This window comes from Rhipicephalus microplus, chromosome 2 (genome assembly GCF_043290135.1).
Source record: "Rhipicephalus microplus isolate Deutch F79 chromosome 2, USDA_Rmic, whole genome shotgun sequence".
NCBI classification, from domain to species: domain Eukaryota; kingdom Metazoa; phylum Arthropoda; class Arachnida; order Ixodida; family Ixodidae; genus Rhipicephalus; species Rhipicephalus microplus.
The window spans coordinates 42,025,894-42,050,894 of record NC_134701.1 but is presented as its reverse complement, the minus strand read 5'-3'; the positions used below and the strand labels follow the sequence as shown (position 1 = coordinate 42,050,894).

Here is a 25,001-nt window from a genome sequence, read left to right as displayed (position 1 = left end):
AAGTGTGCGACTCGCATAAGCGACGACGTATTCGGAGTAGCCCGGCTTGCGTTGGGCGATGACGGCGCCTAGACCAACCCCACTAGCGTCTGTGTGAACTTCCGTTGCAGCTGTTGGGTCGAAATGCCGAAGAATTGGAGGAGATGTTAGCAGACTACGGAGCGTGGCAAACGCGACGTCGCAGTCAGAAGACCAGGATGAAAGGTCTGCATCACCGCGTAGGAGGTTGGTCAGTGGTGACATGATCGATGCAAAATTTCGCACGAAGCGCCGGAAGTACGAGCATAGTCCGACAAAACTGCGTAATTCTTTCAGTGTAGTAGGTTTCGGGAACTCAGCGACTGCTCGCAGTTTTGCAGGGTCGGGTCGAACACCATGCTTGGAGACGATGTGCCCTAAGATGGACAGCTCTCGCGCGGCGAGGCGGCACTTTTTAAGGTTCAGTTGGAGCCCAGCGTTGGTTAAACACGTCAGAACCAGTTGGAGCCGAAGCAGATGCGTAAAAAAATCGGGAGAGAAAACGACGATGTCGTCGAGGTAGCATAGACACACAGACCACTTCAGTCCACGCAGTGTGTTGTCCATGAGCCGTTCAAACGTGGCAGGAGCATTACAAAGACCAAATGGCATTACGTTAAATTCGTACAGGCCATCTGGTGTAATGAACGCAGTTTTCTGGCGATCAGCTTCTGCCATAGGAACCTGCCAGTATCCAGATCTTAAGTCTAAGGAGGAGAAGAATTCGGCTCCTTGGAGGCTGTCAAGGGCGTCGTCTATGCGCGGTAATGGATAGACGTCTTTCCGCGTCACCTTGTTTAATCGCCGGTAGTCGACGCAAAATCGAATCGATCCATCTTTCTTTCGAACTAGAACGACAGGAGTTGGTAGCCATGATGGGAGGTAGCGTTCGGTTGCGCAGCTCCAGGTTCAGGCGACGGCGAATGGCAGCACCCAGGTTCAGGCGACGGGGAATGTCAGCACCCTCCACCAATTGAAAAAGGGTTTATTGACGACTGTTGCAACGGTGGTCCTACGAAGAAACACGATCGTGCAAGAGCAACGGTCAAGCAGATGCCGGCGATGATCAGCACGAGCCGAGCGAGCGAAGCCCAGCACCCAGTACCCAAGCGGTGGCGATGTTGCTTGCCAACGATGCTCTTTCTTCTTCACAATTTGTTCAAAAGTGACCATTTTCTCTTAGTTGTGAGTTCACCGCTATTAAGGGGAGATGCTCCTCGAAAAACTTTTTCTTCAGATTTTTGTGACAGCTCAGTGAAACTTTCACCAGTTATAGAGTTGGAGCTCCTCTTTTCAAATCTGCTTTTCTTTTTTTCATGGCTCATTTAGTTAATTTTTTGCAGACCATGCATTTGTAAAAACAATGCATTCTTGTGCAAGCTTAGGCAACAATAGTAAGCACAAGAAAGCTCTAAAATATAGCCAATGTTGCTCCTAATAAATTGCAGAATTCAATAAAGCAAAGAAACATTGTGTAACATTTGTGTGCTGGCCTAGAACAAAATTCTAATGCTGAAATTGAGTTTTACCATACTCAAGGAACAAGCTTCTGAAATAATCCAGCTGAATATGCTTTGGAGACCTTTGAAAGTTGTTTATTTGAATTCAGCACATGTTAAACTTTAAGTACGCCAAGTTTCATTGCAATCCGACTACGTAAAGCGTACAAATTATAGTGCACAAGCTCTAAAAACGCCAAAAAATAAGGAACTGAGAAAAAGCGGTTTGAAAGTTCAAAAACATGTTTAATACTATACTCTTCGACCAATCTGAATGAAATTCACAGAGAATGTCAGCAAAGCTATCTTGAAAAAGTTGACAGTTTCAGAATAACCCAGCACTATATATTGGACCCTTACAGCCTCTGCAAGTTGTCTCCTCCCGGCGAGCATTTTTTATTTTTTTTTTCGTTACTGCGGCGACGGGCCGTTGCTCTTGGGCTCATTCGAGGTTTCGGCGGTGGTATGCACTTTTTTCTTTTGCTAATGGCAGTTCTTGTGACGCACCGGTTTTTTAACACCAATGATTGCACAAAACCCGCACAAGCTGCTCGTGTCCGATGCCGATCGCACGCGGTGCGGCCACCGACTTCACGCTCACAGCGAAGCTGTCCCGTGTACTGCTGCTGTCGGACGTCTCCTCGCTCCACTGCATGACTGATACACGCGGCTTGACGCATTCGTGGACGAAACAACAGTTGCAGCACATGCGTCATTTCGGCACTAAAGTTCCGAAAGCGATGCCAGTCCTTATCGTCTACTTGCCATTACTCAAATAGACAGCTCGCACCGCCCGCAGTTGGAGCATACTACGCCACTGACGAGTTTCTGCATCGCATCGGTCTCACAAATAAATGTGCTTCTGCATTCGTCTGACACTTGCTTGAGTCGTCGAACATTTTTATCTTTCACTCTGAAGCGCTGATGAAGTCATCAACGGTAGGAATAAAGCTCGAACAATGCAAATCGGGTGCGTCGCTGCTGCCGCGGCTAGGCCTAGCAGCAGACGGACCTCTCGCCGGCGCTCACTGTTTGCGTTTGGGGTGTCTTCCCTCGTACTGGTGCCTCGTAACGAACTTCCGTGAACGAAAGTAGCATTTCTCGCAGGCATCCATGGCGCGGAAATAATAACTCCGGCGGTTGTGTTCGACGATGTCTCGGCGAAAGCAGGAGAACGAAGAAAGCGCTCGCATCCGGCTGTGCGGCGGAATGCTCGCAACCAATGACAGGGCTCCGATCATACCACGTGACTTCAAAGGCCCAGTCGCTACACTAGAATGCTGTGGGAAAACGATTTTTTCGTTGTATATTTAGCGTAAATGCCGCTTTGCCGAAGCGGGCTCTTGGAGAAGAAGGTTAGGCCTATATGCCCGCGAAATTTCAAGAGCCGGCGATGCCGTAGAGCGAAGTGCCGCGTGCGTGAAAATCGGGTAACTTCGCACTTTCACGAGCCACCGCGAGTGCTTTAATTGTATTTTTCGATAACTTCTAGCTGATTCTCAGCTTTGATTTTTTAATATATTAAGGCGAAGGCTTGGAGAAATACAAAACGCAAGAAAACACAAATTCGACTTTTTCAAAACAAATCTCGGTTTTTCGACCCGCATCTCCCCTTAATTGAAAGTCCCCCACAGGTTTCTAAATGGCTAACAGACAAAGCTGATTGGGAACAGTTTCATAGAATTACCCGCTTAAGTTGGACTGACTTGTGTACCTTAAGTATAGAAGCCGCCGTCGACTATTTAACAGCTTTTCTTATTGAGGCTGCAATGAAATGCATCCCACAAATAAAGGGAAATCTTGTTAACGACGCGTGCTGTAGTGAAATAAAGATTGCCAAAATGCGCACAAGAAACCAAACAAAGCCTCAAGGTTGTTGCGGGACTCTCCGACAGCTGAGAACCACAAACTTTTAAGAATACAGGGGAACGCAGCAACAAGCAAGGCAGGATAGCTAGCAAATGTTTCTATCAGGCATTACTTCCTGTACACATGAGGGTAAAGTCTGGAAGAGGGTCAGTAGGATAATAGGAAGGCAGGCATATTTACTCCCTTCATTAAACACCCAAGGTAATGAGCCAGAAGACAAGGCGAACTCTCTGGGCAAACACTTTCAACGAATGTCTAGCTCGTTGCATTACTCTGAGGCCTTCCAGCAGTACAAAGCAAAAATAGAGAATTAGAAACTAGAGCGCAAATGTACAAAATATGAGGCGTACAATGATCCTTTTTGGGAAACGATTAAAACTCCAACCAAAAAGTGCGTGAAGATGCGTAAACCCGACATTTCGGAATCGACTTGGTTCTTTCCTCAGGGGGGACTGCAGCTACGTTGCAGTGGCGTTATCAAAGCACTCATGGGGCGGTTAATGACCTCTCTCTCTTTCCCGTTTTGCCGCTGAGCATGGTCCGTTTACATACACCGAAGAAAGAGTACCGAGAGAACGGTTGATGTTTCAGGCTGTTCACTGTATTTGCCACAACTCAAGTAGTAATCTTTTCCTCCAGTTAGTCTCGCTTTCGAGGAAGGTCGTTGCATGGAAATGTATCTGGTGATCTCAAAATGCTTGAAACTCTTTCTCCGGTGTATTTACACGGACTACGCTCTGTGGCGAATTGGGAAAGAGAGAGAGGGTCATTAACTGCCCCGCGAATGCTCTGAAGACGCCGCTGCAATGTAGCCACAGTCCCCTTTGAGGGAGGAACCAAGTTGGTTCCGAAACGCCGGGTTTATGCATTTTCACGTACTTTTTGGTTGGAGTTAATTCGTTTCCAAATTTACATACCCAACCAAACAGACATCTGTCAACTGTTTACATTCAAATGATCCTTTTTGTTTACCAGAGCTACAGGCATCTCTAAACTGCTGTAATTTAACTGCTGTAATAAATCTGCCCCAGGGCCTGATCGTATAGTATATGAAATGAGTTGTCTTTGTAAACTCTTTGAAAAGATTATAAATAGGTGTCTGATACACTTCCTTGAATCATCTGCTTGACCAGTACCAGTGCGGTTTTCGAGAAAGCAGATCCCCCACTAACCACCTTGTACGCATCCAGGCACAGATCCGAGATGCTTTCGTCCACAATCAATATTTTCTATCAGTGTTTCTCGATATGGAGAAAGCCTACTACACAACATGGCGCTTTGGAATATTAAGAGACCCATCCGACCTTGGCGTGCATGGTAGAATGTTTACCATAATCGAAAGTTACTTGTGCAACCGCATATTCCGTGTTCAAATAGGCAATGTTCTGTCTCAAACGTTTGTCCAAGAGGAGGGCCGAAAGGTGGAGTACTTAGTTGTACTCTTTTTACTGTCAAAATGAATTCCTTGCCGCTTTGCATTCCATGAAATATTTTCTATTACACATATGTCGATAATGTGCAAGTCGGTTTTAAGTCATGCAATCTTTGTATATGTGAGTGGCAAGTCCAGCTAGGTCTCAACAAGATATCAATATGGGCAAAGGAGAAGAGTTTCAGCTTTAATGACAGATTCTTAAACCTAATTCCAGACGGTAAACCGACGTTCTATAACACATTAAACATTTGAAAACTAAATGCATCAAAACAATAAGTGTCCTAAAGGTTTTTTTATGCACTACGTGGGGCAGTGACAAGAAGTGTCTGATAGATCTGTACAAAAGCCTCATATGTACCCGCTTAGGCTACAAGACAATAACCTATCAATCCGCATCGGCAAGCGCCTACGAATGCTTGATCGTGTCCATCATCTAGGCATTTGCTTATCCACTGGCGTCTTTAGAACTAGCCCCATAGACAGCCTGTACGTTAAATCGAACGAGTTGTCACTCCCTCTTCAGGGGGAGTGACAACTCGTTCAACCTATCATTTGTATATTTTCTGAAGGTTAACGCCAACAAAGAACACCCTTCACACTCCACTGTCAATGATTTGTCCACTTCTATTCTTTTATCTAACCGTCCTTCGCTACAAGAGCCCTATGCACTACGAGTGAAGGGCATAGCTGAGGAAATGCAGGTTCCTAGCTTAGAATACTCTTTGGCGGCCCCTGCTGCAAATCTACCACCATGGCAGTGGCAGTCGATAGACTGTGATGTGTCTTTGGTGGAAGTTACGAAACACGCCCTTCTTGCACACATTCATACATACGTCTTTGAACTGGGGCAAAAGTACAGCTCTCCTGAATTTTCACGGATGCTTCTAAGTCTTCAACTTCTGTGTCATATGCAGCAGTCGGTTCATCTTTTTCAGATGTCAGCATTCTGCACACTTACACAAGCATTTTCAAAGCAGAAGCCTATGTGATACTTGTGGCCGTAAACACACATTAAGCAACTAAAGCTACAAAAGGCAGTTATACACTGATTCCCTGAGTGTGATAAAACCACTAAAAACAATGAGAAAACATAGAAAACCTGTCCTAATTTTATTATGCGCAATCTTATGTGAAATTTACACGCTCAGACAGCATGTCAAAATGTGGTGAATGGGTGCCTAGGTACCGTGAGATTTGTGAAAACGGGTTGGCAGACAAGCTTGCTGCATCCGCCCATGGAAGTTCTGCCAATACAGACATAATTGACCCTGTACTAGACCTGAAACCCTATCTCAAACGAAAACTCAGGGACCATTGGCAGCGATCATGAGACAGGCAAACACAGAATAAACATCATCTCATAAAATCGCATCTCGGCAGTTGGCCGCCAGTATCAGAGTCATGCTACACAGAACCAGTGCTTACGAGATTAAGATAAGGACACAGGCACAGTACACACTCTTTTCTTTTGTCTGCTGATGATCCGCCTTTGTGTTATAAGTGTGGTGAACCACTCACTGTCAGTCACATCCTCATTCAGTGCAGAGAATAGGAATCCATTAGAAAAAAGCACTTTTCACTAGCTTACAGTCAACAAATTCCTCTTCATCCTTGAATGCTCATAGGTAATAAACCAATATTTACATTTGAGTCATTGTCCGTGTTTTTAAAGGGCATTCATAAGTTTCACATCATATATCAAGGATATCCGTAGGACGGGCTCTCAACAAAGGTTGTTGCTGCGGCAGCCACTCGCAGAAGCACCTGCTACTTCGCCTTTGGGTCTCAAAGGCCTTGAGGATGCACAGTTGCTTTCCGAACTCTCACGAGTAAATGCAATAGTTATTTGTAATTTATTCAACACCCATGCATCGCATCGCGTGTCACTGTCATAATTTTCTGCGTATACATACCTTTTACGCTGTCATACAGCGCGTGATTTTAGGTCTTTATGCAGCCAAAAAAAGTGCCGCCATATCCACGAAGTGAATGATGATGAGTGGGCGAAGCTCTGGAGGAAAACCTGGTAAACCATGAATCTTCCGTACATTTTGCCCACTCGATTTTGTTACAATGCTCCCCCTAGCGTACGTCGCCGCACTAAATCGAACGATTGCCTTCCAGCAATGACACGTGCCATATGTGACATCATTCCTACTTTATAACATCTCGCATCTTTCATCATCAACTACAAGTACCACCGTCTGGTTTATAACATCTTGCATCTTTTCATCATAAAATACAAGTACCGCCATCTCGTGAACACTGCAAGACCTAAACAAGAGGTGGCTACATACAAGGGACGCTACCGCCATCTAGTGAACACTGCAAGAACTAAACGAGAGGTGGCTACATGCAGGGGACGCACAGCCCACGCCCTAAGGAGCTTCGCCCCTAAAAAAACACCCTGTCATCGTAATCATTGGTCATCACTTAGATCACATTAAAGACATGGCACTTTCTGGCCACCCATGGCCCTTCCACCACAAAACTCCACTAATCATCCTCATCATCCGTAGTGAACTGGGCAAACAACGAGAGTTAGTTCTGCTGTACAGGCAGTAGTTTGTCCCGATGTTGATAGAAGGCATAGGAAAGAGGCTTGTGGATGGTATATAGATTGGACAGTACTGTGATTCGAGAATATGGCAAAAGTGTTGCGCTGCTTCGTTTATTGCCAGATGTTCTCGGCAAATTTGTCGGAGCTGTGGTCATAGTTTTGTCAGTAGAACGAGCGGTTGAAGGGGTCACTTTTCAACGAGCAAGTTTCTTGAAGAAGAGTGCCAAGAGATGCCACGTGTTGCCCACTCGTTGCATGAGGAAGGTGCCACTGGCGAAACTATATGTGCCCGTGAAGAGTCCCAAAGGAGAGTCTGGCATGGGATTGGTGAGGAGCGTGCGATGCAGATGATAACTTCGCATTCTTTGAACATTTTCGCTAATGTTAGTGTCCGCGGGACGGGTTGGTTTCCTCATAGTCAGCCAAAGCATCAAGGAGAGGAGCCTGGTATTCAGTTACTCGTGACAAAAATGCCTGTAGAAGTTCAGCTTGCCAAGAAAGCGGTGAAGGTTTTTAGCGGTGGTGGGTTGACGAGGATATCCTGTAGCTTGTTGGCGTATCTGGCGTCCAGGTGGGCGAGGATGTAATCATAACGGGTCTTGCCCTACATGCTGTGTGCCAGAGAAAACTGAGCCTTGACTTCAGTGAACCATACCTCAAACGACTCCGCCAAAAACGACGATAGTTTGGGTGCTATGTGGCAGACGTCCAGGTTCGTAATGGTCGCTGTAGCAGCAGTGTCTGCGTTGACAGCGACCAGTAGAACGGAGCGTTGAGGGGCGTGGCACGAGCGTGGCGGTGCGGGATCGTCGAGCAAATAGGGTTCAGTTCGTTCGTGCTGCTACGATACCACCTGTTGCTGGTTGATGAAAGGACGCATCCCAACATAACGACTGGTCATTAGCAGGAGCAGCGGGTCAAGCATACTGCCGCTGTGCTCAATGGTTAGAGAAAGAATGGTATCTTCTGAGCCCGGCGGTTAAAGCTTATAGTCATCGTCAGTGACATAAGCCTCCGTTGACACTGCGTTGGCGCTGTCCCTTATCGGAGGCATGTTGCAGTGGCGGGGCAGAGGCTGCGCCAGTTTGGGCACAGTGTGTTGCCACAATAGCTTTTTGTTTGGGGTCAGTTATCGCGCGACAGAACATCAAATTAGGCACAATATCTATTATCATGAATATTTATTATTGGTCGATGGACACTGTGCACTACTTTGCGAGTTGTCTGGTTCATTTCCTTTGGCAACAATGTGTGATGCTGGGCTGGCACTAGCCTCAGCACTTTTCATGTGGTTGGCCACCCTTTGGCAGCGTGTGTGTCCTGACACCGGGAAGAACTCTGCATTTTAGGCAACTGCCCTCTTCCCTCACATGGAAAGCTCGCGCAGAGTGCTGTGGTCATTTTTTCTTTTGTTTTGTTCGTTCACTCTGCTTCTCTTCCTCTGTTACAACCTTGTCCCTCGCTCCCCAGCAGCGCACCTCCTTTCAGAAGCGCACTCGCTACATTACAAAGACTTTCCGCCTACCACATTATAACCGGTCTTTCATCTTGGGGGACTGCATAATGAGCTGTATACGTATACACAGATTTCCATGAGATGGTAAACGACAGTTGAAAAAGACCGCATGTTAACCGGTCCTGCACTATAAGCGATTACATTATAAGTAATCTGCACTGTGTTTCCTTCAAAATATGACAACTTCCAAAAAGTAATATTTATATTATTGCCACATTTTCTCGCATAACAATCGCACTTGTGCAATAATCTTATTCTTGAATTTTGTCATCAAAATTTTGTTTTTTTATGCTTCGTAGCAATATACCTCAAACTTACCGTTGCCTCTGTGCCACCGCACGTCTATCGTGTACTGATGTTGCTACTGCTCAGAACAGTGTGGTGGTAGCTTGCTTAGTTTCTTGTACCATTTTTCCAGGAATACAGTATACCAAGCAAGCATTGCTTCTTGATTCGTGCACAAAGTGCATAAGTCTGTGTTATTGTAGATTTCTCTGCTTCCAAAAAATTGCCGACAAAATATAGGACGTTTTTAAATTTTTTTTCTAGTCCAGCACAGTTAGTACCTAGACGGAACCTCGCAAAATGCGCTTTCTGAGTCGCCGCAAATGGTGATTTGGGCAAGTTGGTTAATGCACATTTTCAAGAGTGCGTAGCACATGCACGTAAGCATTGAAATAAAGGCAACACAGTGAAGAAAGGAAAGCTTGTTGTTTACAAAAAGGTAGAATCGCTTATTTGCATGACAGGGTAAACAAAGGAAGAAGTTGTATGAAATGCTCTTCCTAATACAGGTCGCTGAACATAGCTCTGCATATATGTAACAACGGGCCCCTTACAAAGGCACAGAACTAAACACAGTCAGAACAGGTGGGTTCTAACTCAACTGTAAATATTTTGTGAGGCGCCATTTGCAAGAGAATACATAAACAAGGAGGAAACTCTAAATAGCTGATAGAGAAGTTGGACACCAAACTAAATTTGTTGAACGCACTGTTCGCATGGTCTACCCCATTACCCTGACATACAAGAACAGTTCCATGGGATATACATGCATATTCTTGAAAACGGGACTGTGAGAGCACTGCCATGCATGCGAGCAGTTAAGCATGCCGGGGAACTTGCTCTCACGCTGTAAAATAAAGTGGATGAAGGGCCTTGTTTGATCAGACCAAGGTCTTGTTTTGCTCAATAAAATGGTACAAGAGGAAAATAGTTGAGGCCTACAATATAGAATCTAGTGATGCAATAGCTACGCCAATTGTGCCAAACTGCACCAAGACAGGAAACCAGCTAGATCCAGCTACATTTTCTCTTTTCTGCGCCAAAACTGCGTCTAATTACAATATACTATAAAAAATTGGCCCCGTATCTGCATGTTAATCTGCAACTGTCGTCGAAAGACGATAGTCTTGCATGTGGAGAGAGTGAACAAAACATTTATTTGATGGTTCTGCGCAAGAAAATCGGTGAATGGTACTCTGGAGTAGCGGCGTTAGAGTGCCTCGAGCGTGCAGCGGAAGCGAACGAGCGCATCAAGTCACGTCACACGTGAGACATGAGCGCCATCTGGCAGTTTTTTTTTTAAACGAAGCGCATGGCTCTGAGACGGGTGTGCACGCCCATCTCAGAGGTGATAAGGTGTAGAACACAAGGCGACGGGTAGGTGCCACCACCGTCTTGTCTTAGCAAAGCGTTGGCAACACTCGCCTTTTCTTGCAAGCGTTGCATGGTCAGCGCAGCGTGATAAGTGCTACGGTCCTTAAAATTACTTATGTATGTCTTTTCTAGTAAAAGACGCACATGCAAAATGTATGTGTTGTTATAGTGCCCCAGACATGTGCAGTAGTTGCTTTTTAAATGACAATTGCACAATTATGAACGCTAAATCTTGAGCAACATTTGTGGGCGCTGTGGATGGGGTCGGCCGTTTCAAGTACCTGGTGCCGTTAAGAGTGAGCAAACATACAAATGTACACACGGACAGACAGACCAAACTTTTTACATCGAAGGTCACCAAGAAAGACTACCGTCTTTAAAAAATGGGCACAGTGCATCGCCTGCGACAACACGCAATTGGGGGTGACCTGTGACCTTCTTATGTTGCCTCGTGGGAGGAAAATCGGTGTCCGGCAGGGGGCGTGGGGGGATACAGTCGGACACTGGTTTTTAGGAAAGTGCAAACAATTGTGCCCCCCTCCATCCCCTCTAGAAAATGCACCTTGGACGGTATAGCTCGCCGCGATTCGGTGTCCGAGGTTCTGAGCTAATTGTGTTTGGCAGGTGAACAGCAGTGCGAAACAGCTGAAAGCTAGAAAGGCAGATAACTAGCGTACTGGTTTCAAACTTTTTTGTATCTCATTATCAAAGGTCAACTCAGACTTAGCACAAATATTAAGGTGAGACGCAGTTTCCTATTGCTAAGAATGGCAAAAAGATCGAATGTTTCAATATCAAGTTTTCAGTTTCTGAAACCCTTTTTCTATCTGATTCCAAAATATCTATCCTCTAAACCGGGCAGAAGTGCTTCGGAAAATTTGTTTTACCCTCCTAGGTAGCAAAAATATTTCTGGAAGTCGGGAAAAAATAGTTTCACAAAATTATAGCTTGGCGATGGCGTGACCAGGAGTCGGCTTTTTTGGCTCATCATACAGAATATTTTTCCATGTTCAAATTTTCCGCTTCATCTGGCTCCTCCTTTTAAGAACAAGCGCACGAAAAGCAAACGTTTTAAGGAAGTTGGAGGCTCCTGCATCGTTAACTTGTTACCAGTGCAACACTTGAACCACAGGACAGGGAAGAAGGAGCAAAAGCCTCATTGGCTGTGGCCGCCGTGTTGCCCCAGCTCGCCTCGCCATTGGCGCGATGCTCGCTCCGGGACATTGTCGTCTGCTGCTTGTACGTCGCGAGGACATTGCTGTAAAAAATCGCTACTTCGTGAAGAGTTCACAGCTCGACAATCTTTTGGGATATAATTATGCTTTAGTTGAGAACTGTAAGCGGATTCTCAATCAGATTACTGGGAGCGCGGCGGGTCATCATAGTCGACTTTAGGCCTAACTCCGCTCACAGCAAGACGAACTTTGCAGGCAAGAACAACGTATTAGCGCACTCGTAGAAACATGCTCCTTCATAGACAATGAAGCACATCACTCACTAGCTCTTCAGAACCGCGTACAGGCATTTTATGCATTGGCAGCAAACCCTACAGTCACGCTCAACCCCACCCTCCACTGCCAAGATAGCTCGAAACAGCAGCTAGCAGTTTCACGCGTCGGCACTCGAAAATTCGATACCAAGCGCAGTGCACACTGATTTCTTTTTCATCGTAACTACACATTTCGCACATCGTCACCGAACGCGGCTGCCAAGTGTATCACGTGCTGGCTATGCTGTTCACGCGGCCGCGCACTTCACGATCATATGAAGTGCTGTCAATAACTTTTCATGATGTGATTTAGACGTGCCGTGAGCGTCTATGAATGTTCTGACACAATGAAAGCCTCGTAGATTAGCATTTATACGACCCCTAAAAACTGAAGTTTTTCGGGCGATTGTCGTGATCGTACGTACTGGATCGAGACTCGAGCTCATCAGTAGTGCCAGTCCTTGCTTGGTGAAAGTAAAACACGACTCTCTGCAGTCCTTAGCAAGATGTCAGGCAACAAAACAACCAATTAAACAAGAACTCTTTTGCAATTAAAAAAAATAAAACAGTGTTGCTAGTCTTCAATAAAAAAAATCCATAGTGATTTATTTGTTCTTCAATAATAACTGCTCTTTTACATTATTTCGGCAGCCAGAATGCTGCGCCAATTCATAGTTGCTTGCATACCATATTAAAAAATGCACTGGAAGGTTTAAAATTAGTTTGGGTTAATATTCTATGATGTTATATAAACATCTTCAAACATCCGTTATTGCACAGAACTTCTCAATTCAGAAACATTCCTCCTCAGTTCGCTGCTGTGCTTCACACAGTGTCCCACTTGGCAGTGAGCCTTAAGCGGCTCCACAAGTCGTTTTTCCTGCTCCAAAATAATTTTTTTCTGCTCGAAAATGCACTTTTTGCTGCTCTAAAAATCTGCTCCAAAACAGTTCCAAGTCAATCACATCACTGAGAATCTGGAGAAGGCAACGCATCTCTAAGCACTCCATCTTTGTTGCTAAGCAAAGTAAATATTCAATTTTTAAGCAACATGTTCCAGCCCTTGCAAAGACAGGTGAGCGGAAGAGTGCTGTGCAGTATCGACAGGCTCCAAGATGTTTGATTGCCGTTTCACCTGTCTAGTCTGTTTTTCGCATTTGAATGTTTACACTTTCACCCCTTGTTCTCTTTTCTTCTCCTTTGGGAGCTCTAAGTAGCGCCTCACAAAGGATTTATAGTTGATAGTTTGTACATTTTGGTTGTGCTTTTTTCTGTGTCTTCGTAAGTGTCCCTCCTGTCACAGACAGGCAGCGCAATACTCCGGAACATATATCAAACTTGTACCAACTAGCCCGAAAGAGTGCTTTATCGAGCTCTACTTAAAGATGCTTTGTTGACATGTGTGACATGAGACGGTAAGGGAGTGCAAGCAGGGCTATTGCCTTGACAAAGCTGGCTGTGCAGCACCCTGTAATTAAAAACGTAGTGTCTGTTGTTGCTTTATTGAGTGTTTTTTTTTCTCTTTCCCAAGTGCGTGTTTGAGTTACATATTGTAGACTGGCACAAGCAAAAATAAAGGCAATTGTGAGTGTCTTGTTGATTTTTAAGTCATGATACAAGTGTAAGAGGTTATGGAAAGCTTTCTTTCAGACATTTTCCAGGCAACTGAGAAAGTTTTGCTTGTAAGTTACAACTTCACATGAATCGTTTCTTTTGTTTAGTGCTACGAACGCATCCTGTCCCTGCAGCCTGACCATGTTCAGGCACTGCACAACCTATGCGTGGTACAAGTGGAAAGGGGTGCCCTGTTCCAGGCTGAAGCCTGCCTCCTGCGAGCACTGAAGCTGGCACCTGGCGAGAACTATGTTGCCAAGCATTTGGCCATTGTGCGCAATCGCATACGCAGGTGAGTGCGGGATGGCTAGAACTTTAGTCGAGGTATTACATGCAAGGTATGATATGCTTAAACGACAGGGAGTTTAACTTTTACCTAACCACTGGTGTCTCTCATAATCATATGGTGGTTTGGGACGTTAAACACAACATATTATCAATATTTTTTTACCATGCCTATTCGAATCGATTACCAGTGATCAACATTTTGGATCGCCGATTTTCGCATGGTAAATTTATTTCATGTGCACTCAACACTTTAAGGTAGTTAGTCCATCCACTCAACTTTCAGAATAAATTTTAACTTACCTGTTTTGGCAAAATAGTCGTTTTTGGCAGATCTTTGTGCGAACCAATGTGCATGTGTTGTTGGAATTGTGCATTAGGCTAGTCAACTTGACAAAAGTGCGTGCCCCTTGTGATTATCCTACCATAACGTCGAAGGTATGTAATGAAAGGAATCTTTGCAAGTCAAATATAAAATGAAAGTGCCAGCTTCACAATTTCACAGTGTTGAGCAGTAGTAATTGCCAGAAATTTATGCCAGTTATTTAATACAGAAAGATTTCTATGAGGCAGGGAAAATTTATTCTACAAAAAATATTTCCAAAGGTCTGCTGCTTGTTGAAAGTGTCGAGGCGGCCTTCTCAGCCTTTTTCCAGCAACTTCGGTTTTTGCTTGTATTGTTATATCAGGCATACGGTCGCTTCTAGTGTCACTAATTGCTCCTATGGCATCGTTATCAGGTGCGCATGGGTGTGAACTAGTGCTGAAAAACACATGCGCTGCTCGATACTGTCTTGCAACCGCACCTGAATTGACTCAGGGCAAGGTTAAAGTTCAAGGATGACAGCACATCAGCTTCAAGTTTTATGACGACGATGTTTTGCGCAAATCGAGACATTCATGGGTTTTTTTTCGTCTACGGTCTCAAGTTGTCTCCTCCTCCGCTAGCGCGTAGCTGCTGACCTTTTTGTGCAATCTCATAGCTACTTCAGTTACTTATGAGATCCACATTCTGCTAGGGAGCGGTGTGCTGGCGCCGGTGTAGAGCTTCTCCTAACGAAAACAAGGCCACGTACCGGAGCACATCTTGGCCCTGACTATAAGGAGCAGTGCGAAACGTTTTAGTACTGCACGTGACGTTCTTTTTTTGATACGATGTGCAAAATGCTGAGATATATGCTTGGATACATATTCACATGAATGCATATGGATGCAAATGCCAACCTATGTGGATCTAATGAGCTGGCTCATGGAAAGATGTGACGCTAGACGAAATAGCAAAGTTCTTTGAGCATTTGATTTATAGTGAAATTATTCACATCACAGGCATCTGTCTATATTAGAAGACCTGGAGAATCTTATCACAAAAAAAGAAAAAAAATCAATCAGAAAAGTGTACGAGTTGTGGTGACCTGGCTACTCACCGTAGCTGATGATCACCACGGCTTCACGCTTAGCTAGCCACAGGGCTGCGAGTCCATCACCTACTCGCGTGTAGCGCACCGCTCTGCGCGGGCTTGACAAACAAGGGGTTTAGCAGCAAAACAGACAGTGTTCGAATAACAGAAATACACTAACACTTTATTGCCCTTGGCGGCACCCCAAGCAACAGTGCAACATCTGCTCCCGGGACGTAGAGAGCAAAAACTCCCGCACGCGGACATTCACGGTAAGGGGAAACCAGGAGCACGTCGCAGCTGGCAATAGCGAGCTTTGATATGCCAATCGGGAAAAGGTCCTTTGCGGCTATGCTGTGCACTGTCGCGATGACCACTGGGTCTAGTCGCGAGAGCTAGAGCTAACCTTGTACGCGTAGGCCTACGGCAAGTGCGGCTTGGTGGGGTACGACCACTTCAAGCACTAGACACCGCTGTTGGCTTAGCATACGGTACCGAAGCTAGCACTCAAGTAAACACATCTGCGGGGATGCCAGAACCCCAGGCAGGCTACAGTTTGGCCATTCCCAAAGGGGATGCAGACGAAAGAAACACGTGCTCACCTGGCGCCGACCAACGGAAGAGAGCTCTCTTCGGTGCGCACGTAAGTCGTGCCGTGCCCGCGCCTGGCCCCATCTATCCCCATGCGCCGTTACTAGAGCAGGAAAAGGGAGCAACCGTACGAAAAAATGCCCGCGAAATGGTCGCGGGCGTGCCTCAGATTCCCACATCCTCCTCTCCTTAATTCACCCTATATACTATTCTGCAAAGGCAGCCGATCGTCGCCCATGCATGCAAAGACGTCATGCAATGGGCAACAGCTAGCCTCAGCCTGGTCCTATAACTGTTGCAGAAGGAAAAAAAAAATGGAACAACAAAAATAATACACTTGAGAAATACAATGACGCCGTGAAAGAGGGGCAACGTGAGTTTGATGCTCACGCAAGAGCACTTCCACGGCTCGGAGGGGAAGCGTCATGTAATGTTTGGGTTGGATGACCGGGTCAATGTGAGAGTGCAAGGCGAAAGTATTGTTGGAGGCCCTTATGCGAGGAACGGGCTCACCTTCATCTCGTCAATGTTGACGACAGGCCCGCGATTTCGACGAATGCCGCCTCGGTGGAGGTCCGGATGGACCTCGCTGCGACAGCCGGCCCTTCTGCTGGAATCATGGTCGTCAAATCAACTGGTTGCGAGGCGTCCCGGCATTGGTCGAGTCGTACACAGCGTCTGCGACAGCTGGCCTCGTGCAGGAGCCGTGATGGAAAGGCCAACAGAGCTTCTCAGCTACGACTGGGGGCAAGGTACAGCCGGGCTGCCTAACGACCGCGGATCTCCGGACACCTCCATAGTGCAAGGTAGTGTAGAGGTCGGTGACTTCCTAAGTTGTCGTCGCCACCACCCACAGAAGCCCGTCGCACGCACACACACACACTTCTGATGATCGGGTCCCTCTAAACGCGCCCCGCAAAGAAAGGTGCATAGCATTCTTTGTCCCTCTCTCCACGCTAAAGCGCCAATTCACGATCCTCTCCTCCAGCGAGGAGAAAAAAGAAAACACGAAAACAACATTAAGTAAACATGAACTCTCAAATGAAAAATCAGCAGCAGAAACTGGGCGAAGCCAACTTCCCTGCAAGCACTGGCTGTAAAGAAGTTAGATTACTGAGATTAGACAGTCAAAACGAGGGCCTCCAATTATGGAAATAAGCCCACCGTTCAGCGGGAAACCACTAAGGTGACCGCTTCCTCAGATTATAACGGAGCGTGGTCTGAATGCGGTCCGCCATGCCGGGTGTGCGCCGTTGCTTGCGCGAAGAGCCACTAGGCGCTGGCGCAAGCTCATCAGACCTCGACGCAAAGGCTTTCAGGTCTGCGATGTGGGCACGGCTGAGTTTTCCCGAAAGCAGGTCTTTCCGCAAGTAGACGAGAGGAGTCCAAGCTTTCTGCACTTGGTACGGACCCAGTCACTTAGCTGCGAGCGAAGCTGGGAAACGCTTGCTCACGTCGCTGAGAGCGTGGTTGCGCTTCAGGACAAGGTCATCGACCTTAAATGAAAGGTAGCGATGTTTTCAGTCGTTCAGTAGGGTTGAGAGCTGGGCTAGTTGGTGAGACATCATTTAACCATATGGTGTAGTAGCGCAAATTCACGGGGATGAAGAGGACAAAAAAACACGACACTCGCTACACTCGCAACTAATTTTTATTTCAGAAGCAGCACTTCATATATAACCCATAACCCTAGCGACACAGAAAAGAACTACGAACACTGAATCATTGCCAACAGAAGCTTTTGCGCAGACTCAAGCGATAGTACACGGCAGTTAAGCTTAGACACTTTTAGATGACATATCTAAAACAGCCCTGGGTAACATCAAATCAAAAAAACCCAAAAAATTTGCGAGAATTCACACGTGTTTGAAACAAAATTTTGAAACGATAAAAAGGAGAGTATGACACATGCAAACACTGATCTCAATTTAGTCCTTCGAGGTAGCTGGCTTCTCGGTTACTTAACGAAACCGATGACTGACTAATGCATCCTTCTTTTCTTTTTTTAATGTGAAAGGATTCGACAATTTCTCTAGTTAGTTGGTTTCCATGACGGAAGACTACGGTTGTGTTACTGTACAGTGGTGAGCAGCCACACTGGGAACAGTGTCTCTTTATGTGAGAATGAATGTCAGTTCCTAATGATCGCTTGTGTTCTAAAAGTCGGGTGTTCAAACAACGACCCGTCTGGCCGATGTATACCTTTCCACGCGTGAGCGGCAAGCAATACACGACTGATAGGATACACTTAACAAACTTTGTTGTGTGATTTACCGTACAACTACCAGCATTAGTGTTTACTGCTATGAAAACTTTACGGTCTAGTTTGGAACATATTTTACTAAGCTTGTTGGGTGCCGAAAAAACTAATTCTAGGCCATAGCGATTACCTACGTTTTTTAAGTTATGGGCAATCTTGTGCACATATGGAACTGACACTATCTTCCTCCTGTTTTCATTACTTGTCATTTCTTTATAAAAGTTGTTGCGTACGTGACTAATCAGCTTGTTAGCTGATCTACACAACACGTGTTTTTCGTACTCAGCATTCTTTAGCCTGATAATTTGTTGGTTGAAGCTTTCCCTAATCTTTTCCGGACTTGACTTTGTTAAGGCTGCTCTCAAACATGAAAAGGCTATGCCACTCTTTACAACTTTAGAATGTGCCGATCGGTAGCTAAGTAAGGGTTTTTCCGTTCGCGGATTGTGTGACCAGCATACATGTTCTGCTGTGGCATCTATCTCAATATCCAAAAACTGCAGTTTGTCATTGACTGGTAATTCATGAGTAAATTCAAGCCCTCTACTATTTTTCTTGAAGATCTCAAAACTTCTGCGACCATTTTATACCGACCATCCGATTCAATAAAAACCAAAAAGTCATCTACAAACCGAAACACTTTTAGTGCAAGCCCTTTAAGGTTTAAATCTATTGCCTTGTCCATTTTTGCTAAATAAATTGTGCTTAATACCGGGGCTACTTTCGAGCCTATTGTGATACCGGATTTTTGTTGGTACATAGCCTTGTTCCGGTATCACAATAGGCTCGAAAGTAGCCCCGGTTTTACGCACAATTTATTTAGCAAAAATGGACAAGGCAATAGATTTAAACCTTAAAGGGCTTGCACTAAAAGTGTTTCGGTTTGTAGATGACTTTTTGGTTTTTATTGAATCGGATGGTCGGTATAAAATGGTCGCAGAAGTTTTGAAAGTCTTCAAGAAAAATAGTGGAGGGCTTGAATTTACTCATGAATTACCAGTCAATGACAAACTGCAGTTTTTGGATATTGAGTTAGATGCCACAGCAGAACATGTATGCTGGTCATACAATCCGCGAACGGAAAAACCTTTACTTAGCTACCGATCGGCACATTCTAAAGTTGTAAAGAGTGGCATAGCCTTTTCATGTTTGAGAGCAGCCTTAACAAAGTCATGTCCGGAAAAGATTAGCGAAAGCTTCAACCAACAAATTATCAGGCTAAAAATTGCTGGGTACGAAAAACACGTGTTGTGTAGATCAGCTAACAAGCTGATTAGTCACGTACGCAACAACTTTCATAAAGAAATGACAAGTAATGAAAACAGGAGGAAGATAGTGTCAGTTCCATATGCGCACAAGATTGCCCATAACTTAAAAAACGTAGGTAATCGCTATGGCCTAGAATTAGTTTTTTCGGCACCCAACAAGCTTAGTAAAATATGTTCCAAACTAGACCGTGAAGTTTCCATAGCAGTAAACACTAATGCTGGTAGTTGTACGGTAAATCACACAACAAAGTTTGTTAAGTGTATCCTATCAGTCGTGTATTGCTTGCCGCTTACGTGTGGAAAGGTATACATCGGCCAGACGGGTCGTTGTTTGAACACCCGACTTTTAGAACACAAGCGATCATTAGGAACTGACATACACTCTCACATAAAGAGACACTGTTCCCAGTGTGGCTGCTCACCACTGTACAGTGACACAACCGTAGTCTTCCGTCATGGAAACTAACTAACCAGAGAAATTGTCGAAGCCTTTCACATTAAAAAAAGAAAAGAAGGATGCATTAGTCAGTCATCGGTTTCGTTAAGTAACCGAGAAGCCAGCTACCTCGAAGGACTAAATTGAGATCAGTGTTTGCATGTGTCATACTCTCCTTTTTATCGTTTCAAAATTTTGTTTCAAACACGTGTGAATTCTCGCAAATTTTTTGGGTTTTTTTATTTGATGTTACCCAGGGCTGTTTTAGATATGTCATCTAAAAGTGTCTAAGCTTAACTGCCGTGTACTATCGCTTGAGTCTGCTCAAAAGCTTCTGTTGGCAATGATTCAGTGTTCGTAGTTCTTTTCTGTGTCGCTAGGGTTATGGGTTATATATGAAGTGCTGCTTCTGAAATAAAAATTAGTTGCGGGTGTAGCGAGTGTCGTGTTTTTTTGTCCTCTTCGTCCCCGTGAATTTTCGCTACTACACCATATGGTTAAATGATGTTTTCAGTCGTACTGGGCCTCTTGCTCGGCCCTGGCCGATGCCAAACTCTGCCTCGTTCTACTGAGAGCTCGACAAAGCCTGTCCCGAAGTGTTGAAGCATAAGCAGAACAGTCTGTCGGTTCTTCCTCGTCCCCGAGCTGGCATTCCATGATACTGGTCATCGGATTTGCCAACATTCTTTTGAAGTTAAGGAAAGCGGGAGAGAAATCAGTAGAGCGACTCTCGGAGGTTCGGATTGCAAACGCGAGTTCATTAAAATGGTCTGCCCTGTCCTTCTGACTTTCGGCAAAGGCCGCCAACATTGGTTAAAGGGTACGATTGGTTTGCTTTGTCAAATTAGACTGGGGATGGTAGGGCGAAGTGGTTTAGTGATATAATACGACGCGTTGTCCGTGATCAATCTCTTCGGAAAGCCGAACCGACAAAACATTTCCTGTAGCCTCTCTAGCACCGCTCGTGCTGTCAGTTTCTGTAACGGAAACAACTCCACCCATTTGGAAAAATGATCAACGACTACCATCAGATGTATAAACCCCTGCTTACTCCTGGGAAACGGCCCCATTAGATCGCAGGTGGCTACTTGCCACGGACGCTCACTGACAATCGGTTGCTTCAAACCAGGCGGCTTGCCGCCCCTTGATTTCACCACTTGACAGACATGGCAGGAATGGCAATAGCGAAAAATGTCACGCTTCATGCCAAGCCAAGTCAAAACCCTGCTCAGTTCCGCAAAAACTATGGAGCCACTGAGGTGACCAGCCATGGGCTCGTCGATAGAGGCTCACCACAGAGCTCCTTTCAGTCTTTTGGGCACAACCACCTTAAACGGGTCCATGGACTCCTCATTCGTGGCTATGTATTTCAGCAGGATTCCATCATGGTCCAGCAAGTATGTATCCGGGGGGGACCCAGTGACACACGCTGGTTCTCGTCCCCCTGCGCCCGCCGCTCTACCAGCAGCATCTCGGCGCTCCATCTCCCTAAGACCGTCACTCAACTCGTGACAAAACGGATCATCTTGCTGGGCCTTCAGTAACTCTTGTCCACTGAAAGCGATTCCCATTCTCCCAAAGGGGAGTCTGGTATCATTCCCACTCAGGACGGCAGCCGTCACATCCGGTCGTGTTGGCGTCATGGGTTCACTTCCCTTCCGCTCCCCCTCTCGCCCGCTTCGCGGCACGCTGCTTGCCTGGCCCGCGGAAAGGGTTTGCTCGATGGCGCACTCACCCTTTTCTCCACTCGGCGGCTCCGTTGCTGTTTTGCCGGCGTCGCTCGCTTGCGCAAAGGCACCGCTAGCGGTTGTCGCACCGGGATTCAGGCTCCCAGTAGACACTGGGGCATGAGCTAGCGCATTAGCTACCACGTTAGTGCTCCCCTTCCGATACTGCACTGAAAAGTCATAATGCTGTATTAGGAGAGCCCAGTGCGATAGCCTGCCTGCAGGCTCACGGAGCTGCATCAGCCAGCTAAGCGCGCTGTGATCTGTTTGCACCACAAATTTCGTCCCGTCTAGGTAGCCATCAAACTTCCGCAGTGCAAACACGATGGCGAGACACTCCCTCTCGGTCACAGAATAATCTTTTTCCGCGAATATCAACGAACGGCTGGCAAAGGCCAACGTCGCAACACATCATCATATTCCTGTTGGAGAACTGCTCCTATTCCCAGATCGCTTGCGTCAGTCTGGACAACAAATGGTCTGGCCAGGTCATGGAGCTTGAGCTGCGCTGTCTCCGCAATGGCGCTAGACAGACGGCAAACTGCCTCTTGCTGCTCAGTTCCCCATCGCCACTCAGCTGACTTACTCAAGAGCTTGGTCAAGGGCGCTTGCACTCGGGCACAGGACGGAATGAACGACCGGTAAAAATTGCCCATTCCGAGAAAGCGGTGCAGGCTGCGTACATCCTTGGGCGTGGGGAAGTTAAGGATTGCTCGAAGTTTCTCCCGGTCTGGCTCAATGGAGCCATCGCCCAGCGTAAAGCTAAGTAATTGAACTCGGGTTTGTGCTAGTTGGGCCTCGGTGGGATTAAACATCATCCCGGCGGCTCTCACCCTCTCGAGCACATCGGCAGTGTGGGTCAAGTGCTCTTCGAAGGTTCGTGAATAAATCACAATGTCGTCGAGGTAGCATATGCTGCAAAACCACTTTGCTTCCCAGAAGATGCGGTCTATGAGTCTCTGAAAAGTCGCAGGAGCATTGCAAAGACCAAAGGGCATACAAGTGAACTCAAATAACCCTCCGTGGGACGTGAACGCGGTCTTGCACCGGTCACGCTCATCCATCCGAACCTGTAGGTAATCTTTGGAGGCACTAGTGCGGTAAAATACCGCGCAGTGCCGAGGTTTCCTACAATGGAGCTAATTGTGGGTTGTGGATAGGCATCCTTATGAGTCACTCCGTTCAAACGGCGGTAGTCTACGCACAGACAATGATTGCCATCTTTCTTATGCACCAACACAATTGGAGACACCCAGGCACTGGACGAATGGCGAACAATGCCAGCTGAGGGTAACTCGTCCAGCAAGCCGTCAATTACCTGCCTCTTGGCCTGGCTGACGGTCCTGGTGTTACACTTCGAAGGATGGGCGTCGCCAGTTTTTATCGAATGGCTCACCAAATCGGTACAGCCTGGTTGATCGGTGAAGAGCTCATCGTATTTGCGCAACAGTGCCGACAAACGAGCCTTCTGTGTATCATCCAATTGAGTCGCATAGGCGATCAAAGGATGCGGAGCCTCTTCATGTCATGCCGCTCGAACCCGATGGGAATTTTGAGTCGACGAGTGCATGGTGCAGGGGCCTGCCCCCCAAAGTTTGCACGTGACACGGTTTCGAGGCCTCTACTGCACAGGCAACAGTAAACGCCGGTGGGCTGATGAACGGTTTTAGCTCGGAAAAAGGTCCGTCGAGATAGGCTACATTCGTATTATCCACTACGATATTGGTTTTAGATAGTCCCGACCGAGAATCACAGGAACACTGAGCCCTAGAAGATGAATGAAACGGGCGCGTCTCATTCGGCCTCCTCATCAGACAATCAACCTTTTGGCGCCCTCCGACTGGGCCACGTCTTTCGCGAGGGTGAATGTCGTTCGGCTGTCCCGCAAGGCGCGCCGAGTGCTTCTGCAAGTGAGAAAACACCTGTTTGCCAAACAACGAAGCACTTGCGCCCGTGTCCAGCAACGCCGAGAATTGGCGACCGGCAATGGTGACCGAAATAAACGGCGCGTGCGCAAGAGCAAGACTGCTCGCCTGGTACGCAGAGGGGAGAAGCAAGGGTTCGGCCGTTGGTGTCTTCACGAACGGCCTGCGCTCCAGTTTCCCTGCCTCAAAGCAGGCACAAACGCGGAGCACTCCCTCACTATGTGCCCTAGTTGACGGCAGCTGAAGCAGCACACTTCATCGCGATCCCTTTCCCGAGACGAAGCAGTTTCGAGCTGCAAGGGTCGGTTCGCCGCGTGATCAAAGGAATCGCTGTTACGATCGTCACCACCAGTGGTGCGCTGGGTCGAATTTCGTCCCTGCTTGCGCATCGAGTTGCGCGCCTCCCGTACATATAGAGATCTAAAGCCCGACCGCTTATCTTCCACATGCGCCCACCTCTAGCAGTAGCCGCAAAGGCAGCTCCTGCAGGCCGTTGCCACCGGGGAAGGGTCATGGCCCCTCCCCACGCGCAGCGCAATTCAAGGGCCTCGCTCGCTGGCGGTGGCGGGCGATAGGCACGCGCGGCAAGAATGTCGCCTTGATTGAGCTTTGCCTCGACGGCCAACTCCTCCAAATCACGGAAGGGATTGCCGCACAGGTACGCCGAAAAAGTCGGGTGTGCCTGCCTGATCACCCGTTCGACGCTCTCTTCATTTGAGGCTCTGGGCTCAGCGATAGAAAAAATGTCTTTCATCGCGCGTACGTACTCCTCAAGCGACTCATCAGAAGCTTGTGTGCGGAGCTCAAACTCACGCCGCATCCCGCTCACGTAATCAGTGGGTAAGAATTCACGCAGGAAGGCCGCGCAAAACTCATAGAGGGTTGCTGCTCGGTGGCGGGAAAGCTGATGTCAGTCAGTGCAGCCAGGACGACGGTCCGAGCACTTCCTGGTCATCTAGACCCATGGCTCTCTGGTAACGTGTGAGGTAGTCCAGGTAATTTCTTGAACTTTTTAGATCACCATACCCGCTGTAGGTCGGAACGGCCAACATGACATCGGGATGAGGGCGTTTCGGAACGGTCGAAAGCGTTTGGGCTGCCCCCATGAGTGCCTGAATCATTTGGGCGGCATTTTACAGCAGAGCCTGTGCGCCCGCTTCAAAGGAAGCTGTCGTCACATTAGCGGCGCGAGCTAGCGATGAGGAACTGTCTCCAAGCTCGATAAGCGGCGTGGTTTCAAAATGGATTCCGGCCGTCGCGACATTGAGGAGCGCTTATTGCTCACAGCTGCCTCTTGGGACAGCTTCACGTGAAATTGCTAGGCTGTTTGGGGCTAGCGGTACAGGCGCGTGCTCGAAACGAGCCTGGCTGCTAGGTTGCGTAGCAGCAAGCGGGAAAAATTCGGCAACGGCTGAGGCCGGGTTGCCGATCTGCACTACGGAAGCTCCACTGA

General features: G+C 46.9%; 1 protein-coding gene across 2 annotated transcripts in view; it reads left to right on the top strand.

The window, feature by feature from the left end:
- Positions 1-25,001, top strand: part of LOC119169114 (protein O-mannosyl-transferase Tmtc3) — a 488,628-nt gene that overhangs the window by 449,901 nt on the left and 13,726 nt on the right. For both annotated transcript variants that reach the window (XM_075886398.1, XM_037420216.2), the window contains one exon: positions 13,767-13,951. In XM_075886398.1, the coding sequence (XP_075742513.1) occupies positions 13,767-13,951 (185 nt within the window). The remainder of the gene's footprint in view (positions 1-13,766; positions 13,952-25,001) is intronic.